At 42.1% G+C, this 14,709-nt stretch overlaps 1 protein-coding gene across 1 annotated transcript; it reads right to left on the reverse strand. All coding sequences in view use genetic code 11, as the record gives it.

Annotated features, from left to right (window-relative positions):
* Window positions 1-5,077: 5,077 nt before the first annotated feature.
* Window positions 5,078-11,324, reverse strand: EGR_02665 (putative UDP-glucose 4-epimerase; the record flags this gene model as incomplete). Its single annotated transcript, XM_024491914.1, has 7 exons — window positions 5,078-5,341; window positions 5,573-5,658; window positions 6,726-6,927; window positions 7,747-7,902; window positions 8,421-8,561; window positions 10,318-10,415; window positions 11,189-11,324. The coding sequence occupies 7 exons, from the start codon at window positions 11,322-11,324 to the stop codon at window positions 5,078-5,080; spliced, it is 1,083 nt and encodes a 360-aa protein (XP_024353729.1).
* Between the last annotated feature and the right edge of the window lie 3,385 nt (window positions 11,325-14,709).

The following is a 14,709-nucleotide window of genomic DNA, read 5'->3' on the forward strand; positions in this document are numbered from 1 at the left end:
TAATTATAGCAAAGCAGATCTAAAGATACATCTTATTTTATCGAAGTAATGTTAGGCTTGGAGTCTAAGCTATGGACTGCGAGAACCGGTGAGATTCGGGGGCGTCGAGCGCACCTGTGACCATGCCTTTAACAATCGGCCGAAACTCCGCTGGTCTGCTGCTGTTTGGCACAGTGCTTTCGAATCCACCGTCACAGGCATACATGTACGCAAGCACACACCTCTAACATGTCAGCGCTGCCAAACTCCATATATCTTTTGCTATCACTGCAAAGGGAGTCGTCATTGAGTCGTCTTTGCGGTCGCATTTTCCCGATTTAAGTTTGTCTCCATCTCGTGGCGGTGATAGACATAAAACTTCTTTGGTTTGGAAAGTAGAACGAACCTAGGATGCGTATTGCTTGCCCTCCACTCTGAGCTCCACACTGAACTTCCTAAGGGTTAGGATGCCACAAACAATCGTGCAAGGCAAAATTAGACGTTCTGGTTATCGTGAACAGCAAATGAAGCTCATTTAGACACGCGTCTACTACGTGCCGTCTACTGCACGCATGACCGTACCTGTTGACACCAAACTATAGTTAGTTAAATCAACAGCCCGAAAAAGGTAAGCGGAAAGTTTGATCAGTCAGCTCAGCGCCTCGCGGTGTGAGGCTTCGTACTCTGATTTGGCTGCCTGGCCATTTAGGCTTCACGCCACCACCTACTCTAGCATTGCAGCATAGCCACGTTTCTTACAACAGATGCTTGACTATTTACTGGGGGGAATGGCACGCCCAAAATCAAATGAATGTATCTTCATTCACAGTCTTCATAGAGGTTGTGTTTTCCTTCCCGCCTCCATTCCAAAATGCAGTAAGCTAAGCCTTATAAGTATTTTTCGGAGTCGCCGGAATTCACTCACATCTTGCATGTCATCTCACAAGCAGCATGTCAATCGGTATGAATGCAGTACCACGTAGTGCCTGGTTTTCTAGCAAGAATTAAAATTATATGCAATGGCTATAGTAAAATAGATTCGTCACGAATAAAAAACACTTTTAATGAGCATCTTACCAACAGTGGAAACCAGTTGTTGCTACTAAGTTGGCAATTTAACGTCAACGCTTCCACCTACCACGATTTTGGCTCTCCACTCCTCTAATGATTTACGGTCGCACTTGAAAATACTTGACGCTAGTAGATTGCAGGCCACTCAAACAGATGAAGTGTACGCTGGGCAAGGAATGCTTTCAACTGTTGACTAATTTCCGGTTTTGGTAATAAAAAGTATTCGCGAACTAGGATTCTGTTGATAAGCGAGACACATTTCATCCACCTCCCGAATTAACTAATTCGATTTCATGCATTTCTCAACTGAGGAGGTGTGTTTTGGGTGGTGCATTGCCAACCCTGAAGTACCATTAGACTGGAAGGAGGATCCACTAATTGTATTAATTTAAAATGTATTTTACAATTTGGCATCGCGTTGATGAGTCTCTGAGCCCAGCCAATTCTCAGGCACAGGCTCGCAATCACTCGTTCTTTTGAACTACCCTTCTCTGCCTAGCACGAGGTAATGTGACTCTCAACGCTAGTCCTTTTTTGGATTCACATCAGGTGAATCACCAACTCCAGATCACTATTTCATCTGGTGAAACCTGAGTTATGACAACCTAGGCTAGCTGGCCTGGCGATCTGTACGGACATGAACCCGGAAGTTGTGCGTGACACCAGTGGCTTCTGTCTGTTGCTCTTCCTCTCATTCGCAAATCCTGATTAACTGAAAATTGCAGCCGCTTTTTGATAGTAAAATATAGCTTCAATTTAGCAATCAGTCACACCATCAACTGCCATCTAGACACTACCCATCTTTTTTCCCATTGTGGAAGACGTAGCTGCCAAATACAAAATCTTCGACTCCGCGTTGTGACAGTTAACGCAGCTAGCCGAAAACGTCAAGCAAATATAATCCGCGTTCTGCTTGCCTGGATATGTGAGTCACTCAGACAACGGTTCAATCTCCAGCCCCTACTGCCATTCAAGAAGAGACTGTCTCACAATGCATGTACAATTCGTGACTAGAATTGGGTAGTTTTTGCGAAAAGTTGTGATAACTAATCGAAAATCATGATGTTAATGTGTCTATGAGCCGGGGTAAGCGCTGACAATAACCATCACCGAGTGCCCCGACTAGCAGGGCTATTCCTGAGGTTCAGAAGGATTTTGACTACAACTTCCTGCCCGAGTTCCCTCAAGGACGTTGCTCAAAATCAGTTCCTGGGTGGAAATAATAGTGATAGACAGTATTTAATTTAATTTTTACACTAATTCGTGTGAGGTGTAAAAGCAATTGTTATTGTAATGTTGAATAATACCGAAAAGTGCATCATGGCACCTAGCACAAACTGCGCAGTTCCAGCTTATTTTAGACGCATAAAGTCTTAGTCGCAGTTCAGCCGAGAGGTTGATTAAATTTTGATGGAGGTGTTGTTGTTGGTATTGTTATTGTTGTTACACCTCCAACGCAGCATGAGAAAATTTGCTGAATATTCAAGCAAGTGTTTGCGAGGGCATTAAAGTAGTAAAAGAAAATTAAATGAATCTCATGCCAAATTTAATGTCTCAAAGCATACACGATATCGCCTTTAGATTTTGGAGAACCTTAATTATAAATGATTTTAGTTTAGGTTGAATATGTCAAGGCTTTCAACAAATTGTTGTTTGGAATGTATTCCTATTAGATCCAATTAGGCATTCACAAAAAGATATGCGAAATTTATGAAGAAGAAACCGGTTTGTATATGCACTATTGTAGGCTCCTACGTAGTAGCACTAGTAGTGCACACAAGAAATAACTCTTTGGTCACCCACTTCAGGCCACTTACGCCACCAACTTGTGGCGTTTCTCCTAGCGCCCACCATTTGTCTCCGTCAGGTGAGAATATCGAATTTTACCATTGATCTCGGTCATTAATTTGCTTGAGAGCGAACTACTTCATTCTCTTCTTGAATGCTTCATTTAAGGCAATATTAATGTGACCATTCCTTCGAAGCAGGTAAGGGATTCAAAAATCAGCAGCGATAGCGCTTAAATGGAGTCATAACAGAACTTAAAATTCTTAAAACATTCTATTAAGGTAACAGTGGTTAAGCTCTACCCTCAGATGTGTTACGTCACGAGACGACTTATGAGTCTGGCTGCCTTAACGGTGAGATACCCTTATAAGTGTGGGAAGATAGGTGCTTTTGCAGAAGAGCTTCGGTTACTTAAAATTTGCTCACCCTTGCGCGGGTCACTCGTAAAAAGGCCTTTTCGGCTAAAAAAGGTATTAAAGTAATGCTATGCAGATGTTTTTCCGAAGAATTGATGCGTCTAATTAACTAAACATCATAAAATACGTGTTCTCTTTCATGTTCACGTAGAGTCTTAGATGGCACCGCTGAGTGAGGAATAAAACTGTTATTCGATGGTAAGTTAGTTTCCTGACTAACAAGGAATATTATCTTCTATCCAAAACAAGACACATTTAGGAGGTCAGTGATAAAGCGCCTGACATCTGGACTCTTCAGCGAGTAAAACCTGGTACTTACTACCTTCTCCTCCAAGCAGACCTTTGTCACCTAGCACTAGTAAATCAGCTTCCGATCTGCGACTCAAAAGTGAAACTGTGATTCGATTCAACTGATGTATATGGCTAGATCATTACTAAAAAGGCACATTATGGCAGTTTAATGCAGGAATCACAAGACAGTTCATCATATTTTGACAAGCAGTTGGTCTTATTATGATAAGAGCAGAACCAAGCATTTTCCTCTATTACCATTTACTCAGTGCTACTATTAGACTACTTAATCAGCCCATTTATTTAAAGGTAATCTTTGAAGGTAAATGGTCACATTAACTGTAATCAAGCCTGGAATCTTTTATGCTTAATCAAGATGATGACAGCACTATAGCATTAATTATTAGATTTAGTGCGTTTCAAATAACAGGAACACAGGGTGGAACCTTGCCATAAGGAGGGTAAATTAGAATCGCCTCTGTGTGCACATTCTACTTTGCTTTCATCTTTCTTTCCTTCAATGCACTTCTACCATCGATTGTTTTAGTTATTTGGGCTTTGGTTACGCGCGTTGTGCCGGGTTGTCATGCTGCGTGGTCTCCTGGTTCGTAGTCGGTGCGTTTGTTGATCATCTGATGAAAAACTTGCCCTCTATGAAAAGTGACATTTCTCTTATCACCTGATTATTCTTATTCTAAGAGTGCTTACTTTGATTTTCAGCTTTTTACGATGTGAATTGAGGGCACTCATCTCGGTAATCCAACGACCTATTCATGATTAGAACCTCTTGCTTGCTTATTAAATGCTGAAAGCTGTTCGATGATGCAGGCTATTACGACGAAGTTGCTGTCATTTTAGGCTTCAAAGTAGTGATGAATGCGGTGCTGCCCCTCGGTAGAAGCTCTAGGTAAGGCCCTTCCTAAGGCTGAATGATTACTCTTCTCTTGGCTGTCTTAGTCCTGCTGACCCTTTCTTAATGACGCCTCTGATTACTACATTTTTTTTCTCACAGTTGATCTTCCAGGAACGACTCACACTTCGGTCTCTAAACTGCTGGAGGTACCGCTGGGTGTTTCACGACCTCTGAACCTATGCTTCTACTCCAGCTGGGTAAATACATTTGTCTCGTTTGTCTTACTTCTAATTTTTGCTACTTGATTGGCCTAGAGAAGGCTAGTGGGATTATGTCTCCTTTTTAACTTGCTGTGGAACCCAGCTACCATCGACATGCTTCGGTGGTTGATACTTTCCCCACATACGATCGGCGGTTGCGTCCGTCTAAAGGCTCTGCTACGCTACCCCCACGCGACGCGTTAGGTGCGTGTTAGTTTGTGCTGTACATATTTGGTTTGATGATATTGGGGTATTTACAATCGGAGTTGTGGTCCTACCGAAGGTCTTGCCGTCTCAGGGTTTACACCAACGTGAAACAGGTACGAGAGGCTAGTGAAATCAGAAGAACATTTAATTGGCAGATAACTTAGCAAAGCGAGTGCAGAGAGGTTCCCTCGGGGAGAGGGGGGGGGGGAATTTCACATGTCACCTTTTGCGGCTTTTGGGTAGCCGTCGGGGAAGTTGCATTGCCAGCGCCATGCGTCCTCGCACATCTCCGGGAGGCCTTTCTCCGCTTTCCAGCCGAGTTCTTTCTCGGCCAGAGTGGTATCCGCGTAGGCCACAGCGATATCGCCCCCACGTCTAGCATCGAAACGGTACTTTACGGGCTTTCCTGACGCCTTCTCCATGGCCTTGATTAGTTCCATCACTGAGTAGCCCTTTCCTGTGCCCAGGTTGAATGACTAAATATGGCGGTGGCAGGAATATGTTAAAGCTAACCAAAGCTGCGACTCTCAGGCACTCGCTCCTGCTAAAGGGCAAACGCTAAATGCTGAGGTAGGTCCTGTATGTACAAAGAAAGTGAATCAACGATTTAAAGAGGTTCGAAATGTGCAAATTTAGCTGTAGAAGCAACAAAATGACGCTGAATAGGAAGAGGGGGAAGCCTAGTGTCGGATCTAGGCGATTGTTACCTTGCAGCCTGTGAATTTGCTGAGGTACTTCACGGCTGAAACGTGCCCCTTAGCGAGATCCACCACGTGGATGTAATCCCGAATGCCTATAATAGGAGGGGAAAAAAGCGTACACACAAATACTCTGTGCTTGCTTTTATAAACCTCTTAACAAGGGAATTTAAGTTTGAGCTTTCGTTATTGCCACCATGCACAGATCACATTGGCTTCTTGTAAACAAAACCGTTAGCGCAGATTTTATTTTTTCTTACCTCGAGCATGGAGGAGCTTACACGTTTTGGCAAGATTGTTTCAGTGACTTTCATGGTCACATTGCATCTAGCACTTCGGTTACATTTGGAACCTCTTTGAGACTTACTAACAGGCAAACGCACAATTGCAAAACCTGATTTGTGTCAACCAGTAGAATGGTCACTTAAAAATAGGTGAAATTATTTTAGGAACAGTACTAAGGTTAATTAGAGTGTAGTGAATGTAGGATATGTGGCATGAACATCTATTCCTTGTCCGACTGAAACATTACTTAGGCGGTTAGTAAGGTGTTGAAACCAATATTAAAGCCCTTAGATATGGCAACTAGTAGCTCTTGGCTCTCGGAACCTAACTTTCTTCCAACAGGCAATGGAACAACAAATTGATACAAAAGGGAATGATAGTCCAGCGAGTACGATGACTGAACACACAATTGAGGGTACACATCGTTCGACAGAGGAAGTTATAAAGTAGAGGACAGAGTTTACATATATTACGGTCAAAAGAGAGGCTTCTAACCTTCGCTTCCTTAAACAACAGAGGTACCTGTATTTGAGAGTATCACTCCTCCTTCAAACTACCCGCATAAACACACTGAACTAAAGAACCAACATTAATGATTCTACGCTCCCAATTGTTTGCTTCCCTCGTCTGGTAATTCTTTGGGAAAAAAATTAGGTGAGTAATTCACAGGAATCACGTCCAGAGCCCTTAGAACAAAAAGCCTGCAAATCTTACATTTATTAACATCGAAATATCTTCCCGACTTTCCTTTTGTCGACCAAAACTGTCTTCATTGGAAGTCATGGAAATTCTATCATTGGGCAAAAGCGAGCAAAAATGCAACATTTGACTAGATAATGTGAAAAAAAAACTAAAAAAGGAAACATGAAATAATTACCAGTGCCGTCAGGGGTCTTGTAGTCGTTGCCGAAGACGACAACCTCCTGCATGCGACCATAGGCGGTCTTGGTGAGGCAGGGGAAGATGTTCTTTGGCGCGGGACCCGCGTCCTCCCCAATGAGGCCCGATTTATGCGCACCCACAGGATTGAAGTAACGAAGATTGATTACCGACCACTCTGGGTCCGATCTGGTCAGATCCTGTTCAAGAGACCAAGCAAGTCATTCAGCGACTGATCACGGTTACTTCAAGTTACCAGTCTCCCGGGTGCAATAAATTCTTCGGAAGGTTGGTGAGTGCCTACTGTGGAGCGGTTAGTAGCTAATTTACTAGCTTCATACCATTTTCATATTCATTGAGGAATATCAAGGAAAGAGGAAAGTGTTCAAGTTATTCAGACTTGTTTAAAATCAGAGACCCAGAAATCATGACCACAATGATTAAAACTCGGTCTCGTGGCACATTTTCTTGAAAAATGGTTGGGATAGAGGACCAACAATGCAGCGGTTAATCAGCGTATTCCGCTTTGCTTCAACTTCCAAAGCTGTGACACTTGTCATGGCTAATAGGTGAATTCAATCTGAACTGATTAATTCAACTAGTCGTCATATTTGAAGGGAACCGTCCTGCACGAAGTATAGAAGCAAAGGCAAAATATCGGGGAGCCATGAGGCAAAAGAATAAATGTAGTTGTCGGATTAGGGTTATGCCTAAATTCTAAGGGATATTATTCGCGAAGGTTGACCGAAGAGTAAATTCCAGACTGAGGTCGTAGCAATGGAAGACCAAAGACTGGCCTTCCACAAAATCGCTTTAAAGTCGTATTAACTCAGTTTTCAATTCCCTCCACGGGCCTTCCTCGAACAGGTCTTGCCCCCATAGACAACAATACGAATAAGCAAATTACCAATCCCCAAATCAGTACCGCTTAAGGAAACAGATAGTAGACTCTATCAATTTGTGTTTAACCAAATGGAATGGGAAGAATCAACGCAGTGACAGAGGACTAGGCTGCCTACCTCAAGAATCAACTCTCCAATATACTTGGTGCGTCCGTAGGGGTTGGCACACTGGCCCGTCGGTGTCTCTTCTGTCAGAGGCAGCTTCGAGGGGTCTCCGTAGACGGTACAGGAGCTTGAGTAGACCAGTTTCTTTACGTTGTTTGCTGCCATCACCTTCAGGTAAACAGCACCATCAAACAAATTAGATGTGAAGTCAGTGACTAGGTTCAGCCTTGAGAGAAGAATTGGACTTTTCTGTCCGGAGTTTTATGCCAAAATCTTCACATTTACGCATCTCCTTTTAACTTGAAACTCAAATAAAGCATAAAAACTTGTCAAGCAAATTTTATGAAGATTATATTAATGATAAAAGAACTATTAGGAGTGCTGCATTTATTTGGCCTTACCTAAATCTAACCGAAGATTACCAAATTTTGCTCAATGGGATAGAAGTGGGGATGGATGACTATAATTCTTCCCACTAAGCAAAGGGAATCAAATAGCGCAGATTAATCGAAACACAAAGATACAAATCCAGAAAATACCATTACTAGGAGTAAGAGTAAGAGGAGTAAATTCTAAATGGTGCAGTAGACAAATTCCAACTTAGACAGTGGACTTCTACCAACCGCTGAAAATCGCGGCTTTAGGTCAAGATTAAAGTAAAGAATTGTGCTTTGCAAGAGCTTGACTAGGCAAAGATGCATGACTAACTTCACCTGCAGCAAATTGACGAAGCCGGTAATGTTGTTTTGGTAGTACTCAAGGGGAATCTGCACCGACTCGCCCACGGCTTTGAGCGCGGCGAAGTGAATGACATAGTCAAATTTGAACTAAAATGGAGAAATCACATGCGTACAAACACAAACCAAGCGTGGGGCACGTAGCGGTCACATAAAATGAGGGCATGTCTTGATGCATCTGATATGAATTGTTCACCTTTCCCGTGGTATTTGGTATTCAAGTCAGACTCAGAACAGCATTCACTGTACGCATTGTAAAAAATCCCCAACTGAAAAACCTTCATTATTGTAATATAGACTGGGAAAAAGTGGGTTTGAAGTGAAATGTCCCATTAGTTCAAACTTCGGGCTACACAGTAGTGATTTTGCTACTCCGCTCCTGTCCGACTTAGTCCATCAATATTCAACGGTGAAAATTTTGTCCTTCGCAGATAAACAATAAAAGCCCCTTCACCTGATATCCGGTGAACATTGCACCGAGGGTGTAGTCCCGCTTAAAGACAACCGAAATTGCCTTAGCTTAGGGTATTTTGAAAACCCACTTACAACACACTTCAGTTTCAGGCTATTTATATATCGAATAACTTTGAATTCTTCAAAACGTGTTCGCAATCTTTTTCAATTTCGTTTAATTTCAAAAGTGGATTTTGGGGGGCAATACATTAATCGGTGATTATGTAGATATCGTTCATTTGTGATGAACTATTACGAGGTCCTTAACATGAAATACACTCAATCTCTGCAAAATCAAATTCAAAAAGACAATATTTCCCTAGGAAAACTCTAGGAGTTCTCTTATGAATGCAACAAGTGAGAAACCATGAATAACGAGAAATAAAGGGCTTCTGAACTACAATTTTTTTCCCTCAGAACTATAGAATACTTAGAAGGGCTCATAGGTTGTGGTGATAGTGCGACAGACACAAATAACAACCCGACAAGCCGACGATTGAAATAGTACAAACACCGAAACAACCACACGATCTTCCTTGTCTGAGTCAAATACCTAACCTCTAGACACACAGAAATCAGAAACTCTATTATCGGCTCAAGTGACATGAGGCAGATTTATCCATTTTTTAATAAAGCTAATAGCGAATAAACCAGATCACGGAGTCTACCAAAGAAACCCTTAATCTCGAACCATAAATAACGTTTTACTGCTAAAATACTTTTGCGATATAGAGATCAGTTATAAGCAATTTTCTTCTTTTTTCTTCAACACCAAGCGAATTGTGAAATCGGTCGTATATGCATGCCCAATATCTCTTAAACATATACTTTTAATACAATTCAATTTTAAACTGTGACATTTCGCCAAAAGAAAAAAATAAAACTTTCTACAAAATTTAATAGCAACACAGTGGCTAGGCCTACTCTATGTAAATGCACAATGTACATTGGCTACGATTAACTCGGTCACTCAGACATCTTTACTCTGATAAATACAATGACCAAGACAGATTATCAACAAAGTTCTACTTTTATTTCTTTTCCTAACATTTAGCACCCGGTTCTCACGCACTGTATATTACAGAAGTCAGAAAACCCCAGGAGTCGGTAAAAGATTGGGGAAGGTTACCGGGTAATTGTAATAAAGTACCAGCCAGTGGTTTAGGATTATCGCAAACGTTTTGAGTTAGCTCCTGATACTGATGCAACAGACAGCGAGGAATCTAATGGAAAATTTGAGTATTTCACTTAAGAAAAACGCTCACGTGCTGTAGATTCTATAAGAAGGTGACAAGTGCATAGGCGTTAGATCCCACCAAGCACATATCTACCTTGATGTTTGATGAAAAATTCCCAGTTCAGTCATAAAGGTGGAAAAAAACCGCCGACTTACCTCGTGAAAGAGGGATGTAAGAGCATCCTTATCCAGCAGATCAATGATACGGACCTTGAGTTTCTGACCACATACCTTCTCTAGGTTCGCGATGCAGCCTATGAAGTGAGGAAAAAAGAGGAAGAAAAGGTGAGATCGGTAATTCCCAGCTGACTGATAGGGGTTAGACATGGAAGGAATTCCATGTTGCAACTGTTTAACAAAGCCGAGAAAACGTCTTTTGTTACTGCATTACTGTAATTAGTGTCAATCAACTGTCGATGAAATACCGGGATTTTGTGGGCGATTGCGTTTCAATCTTAGACACTTTTGCAAAGTGGCAGTGAGTTGTTTTGTGTTAAGTAAAAAGAAAAACATTCAGCTGAAGATAGAAGATCATTCATTTTCAATCAGGATACAAGGTTCGCCCTTCTCGAAACCTTTCATTACAGATTTGTAGATTCCAAATCACTAGTGGACAAACAACAGTGGCTGAAAAATCCTTTTATCCAAAGTAGTCAGAAATGATGAATATGACATAGTTTATTTGGTAAAAAATGGGTAGGTGTTTTTGCTTGGTGCGAACGGACTTAATCGAATGAAAATACGATTTCCAGAATCAAAATTAACGAACAGAAAAATGAGAAATTAGAACAAAAAACGCTCATTCTTTAAAAAGACACTGAAACTAAAAAAACGAAGAAGAAGAACAGGTAAACCTATAGGTTATACAAGATGAGTACTCCTAAAATTTCACAGATAGTTTGAGTAAAAAGGCATCAGATTTCAAAGCGTGATTCGAGAATCACAAGTAAGAAAAGGAAAAAAAGGTAGCACAGTTTTCTGTTGAACGATGTAAACCCTAAAATTTGGCAGGAGGATGACAGCCTACCTTTACTGGCATTGCAAAAGTTGTCCAGAATGACAGTATCATAACCAACATCGAGGAGTTCTACAATAGTGTGGCTGCCGATGAAACCGGCGCCGCCAGTAGTGAGAACGAGGGGTTTGTGCTCGGTGCGGTGCATCAGCGGTGCTGCAGTCAGAGAAGAAAAAGACGTTCCAGTAAAGCTAGCAGACAAGCCCTACTTCTCTGTGCTATGGTTAGTGTGTGCAGTCAAGGCCGTGCAGGAGAGCGAGAACGCAGAAGGCTGACTGGCTGTCGTTGTCGCGCCTGTTCACGCCTGCGCGCTGTGACACGGCGGTTGGTTTCACCACACCACGGAGTACTCTGTCTTGATTTTGTGGTAAATGAACGAAATATCTCCACGTTGGCACTATAGCTTACCTCTCTTTTTCAGACCTTGGATTCGCAGAAGCACTAGCTAGAGTTAATTCAGCTTTAGCATGACAAATCATGGATAGGCTCAGCACAAGTGTCAGCTATTGTTAAGGCAGCTGGCTCAAAGAAACAGCTCATCTTTTTACCCGTAATTGTATAATTGGCTGGGCGACTGATTAGATGCCAAGGCTATGATAAACATTTTCTAGTGTTTTAAGGAAGGACAAACAGAGCAGTTAGATGTATAGCCCAGAGCGATTGTTTATATGACCAGGTCGCTAGTTGAGAGACCATCAGAATGCTTAAGACACCAACACAAACAAGTGAAATGAATAGGTGTACCTTTCACAGCACATTCTATGCGGTCAAAACTGTGAAGCCGACAATTATTAAGAATAAATGGAAGGAGTGAATAACGAAAGAGATTTGAATAAAGGTAGCCTTGGAAAGTATGAAAACCGATTTGCTGGAGATGAAACGTTAATGATTAACCAGACCACAATATCATAAATTCATCATTGACATATTCATTAGAATAGAATACGAATGGACACTTCCCAGGCCTATAATATCGAAATAGGTCTTGGTTAGAGACGACCTGAAAGGACCCAATTACGGATGAGAAATGTCAACGGGGATAGCTAGCCAAAATTGGGGGAATTCTCCCAAGCAATGGAGGAAAATCCTCATGGTCCCCCTAAGTTTTCACAACGCTAAAGGTCTCAGACTGAGTGCATGTGAGCTAGCAGCACCATTAAGGCTGAAAGGAGTAAAAGTGGAATGCGGTTCTAACACAAAACGGAGAGTAACTCCGCCTCAAGTTCGTCATTCAGCGACTATGCGATCCTTGAAAGAGGAATGTGATCTGGTATTAACTCGTGTTGAAACACATTGAAACTTACCAAGATGGGACACATAGGAACAAAGGTGAACACGCATGGCAGTACTACTAAACCATGGCAACAACACCACTCCAGTCACGCTTGTGAAACCAACAAAATAACAACTTCAAAGCAATTTCGTCCCACACGCAGCTTGATTTGTGGCTTATAGAATCGGCGCAGCCTAACCATGGTCACCAAATGTCATTTCAATCACGCCTTCAAAACGAGCCACAAAAAGGCGGATATCGTGCTTTACTAAAATAAACTTCACAGTAAAATGTTACATAGTGAATAATAGGGGGATTGCTTTAGTGGATGGGTAGACAAAAAAGGCGTCTCTCAATGCTCCCCAGCCTCCTCTCCCCCCTGTCTATCACCTCTGGATTTGGAATCCTCGGAATCACCACTCTCGAGGTCATCATCCTCATCTGCAGCCTCCCCATCGGTGTCTTCGTCCATTTCCTCCTCCTCCTGCTCCTGATCCTGCATTGCCTCATCTTCGTCCTCCGAAAGCAACGAATTCGGCTTCTGAAAAAGAGGGGAAGCAAATGAGTGCTACTAATACTAAAATAGGTAGTGAAGTAAAAATACAGATGTTGCCAAGGCGACGTACATTAGCAGTAGCCACAATAACAGGAGTGGAGGCATCGCTGAAAGACGAGGTTTCAGGAATAAGTGGGGAACGCGACCGGGCCCGCGAATCAGCTGTCGGGAGGTCTTCCCTTGGAGAAGTACCTTTGACAGCTCCATAAGGAGCCTTCTGATTGCAACCCATGGCTGACTTAGCCGTGCCGCCGGCGGAGGATGACAGGGTCTTGCCACTTCGATTTGAATGACCTCTGGCCTGTTGTTGCTTCTGAATTATCTCCCCATTTGATCGACTTTCACTGCCCTAAAAATTCAAAGCAGTAGTTGTTAGAGTTAATATCACCGTGTTCGGTTGCGAGTTGAAAACTTGTTCCTTATGGAGTTCAACAATCTATTAAAGTACTCACTAACTGTACATCATTTAAACAGTGCCTTGTTCAGCTCTGCTGATAGTGAAGAAATATGGGGAATCAGTGGGCGATGATAAAGGTAAGGAAGGCATTTTTTACTTCTTACAAAATTAAATGCCTCAATGATAGGTACTAGCCAGTTTTTCCAGATCTAATAAAAAAGGGGGCGGAGTTTATAAGTCCAAATCTTGCTCATAGGTGGGACAGCAGCGTTATTTGTTCGACTCGAGGCTTCTTTAGAAGAAAACTAGTCTGCATTTCAGCGGATACTCCGGTGAAAACTCCCGACTTTCCCAAGTTTAATGCTGTTATGATACCGGTTCAAAGAGGAAGCATCATTAGGTTTTCCACTTTTATCTTTTATCTTCCGCCTTTGTACTGAGAAGGGAAGCTTCAAGATGACCAGTTTTCAACGTTCGTCCACTGAAATTCACCTAGCTATCTGGCCTTGTTTTAAATGATCCAGCATAGGAAAAATAATAACCATGCAAAATCATGCCACTGATTTGCGTCTACCATGTAATGGATGCATACGTAATAATTACAGTAGACTTTCCCATCATTATCAACCCCGATATCGGCTCAGGTCAGCTATGTGGCAAATGGTTCGTTTTGGGTCAAAAGTTAAGACCTCTAAATGGCAGAAAACGTTTCAAACCATCAGCTAACGTAGTGAGAGTACCTCATTTACGACGTCAAGCTGTCTACGCTACTGTACCATGATTCTACGTGTGAATTCAATCAAGCGACCGTTCCTTAAATGATATATAGTTATCCACGAGAATGCTTGAAAGACGGAAACAGTAAAGAAGTAAGATACTTTAAAAGGAAATAAAAATGAGTTTGAAAGTTGAGTCTCAAAGACGGCATTTCTTGCCTTAAAAAGAGAAGCCGGATATTTTGAGGATAATAAAATAAAAGCAAGAGTTCTAACCTCGCTTTGCAGTTTTTCCGTCAAAATGTTGGTCAAGTAATCCTTAATAGGACGACCAGGAGGATTCCAATTGGTGTAAAACTGGCTACATCGACGCGAAAGCAACCGCAGGGCACGCCAGCTCCACTCCTCACGATTGATACGCCTATGGGGACGAAGAAGAGACTAACCAACCATAAAGAGCGTCCGCAGGGAAAAAAATTGGAGAATGTTAGACCCACTTGTACTGCTCCTCCACCTTTTCCTGTGGATCCAACTCAAGAATGGCATCCTGAAAGTAGGTCTGAAGGTCAGGGGGTTGAAAAACACCTCTTT

Source organism: Echinococcus granulosus (genome assembly GCF_000524195.1).
Source record: "Echinococcus granulosus chromosome Unknown EG_S00012, whole genome shotgun sequence".
Classification (NCBI taxonomy): Eukaryota; Metazoa; Platyhelminthes; class Cestoda; order Cyclophyllidea; family Taeniidae; genus Echinococcus; species Echinococcus granulosus.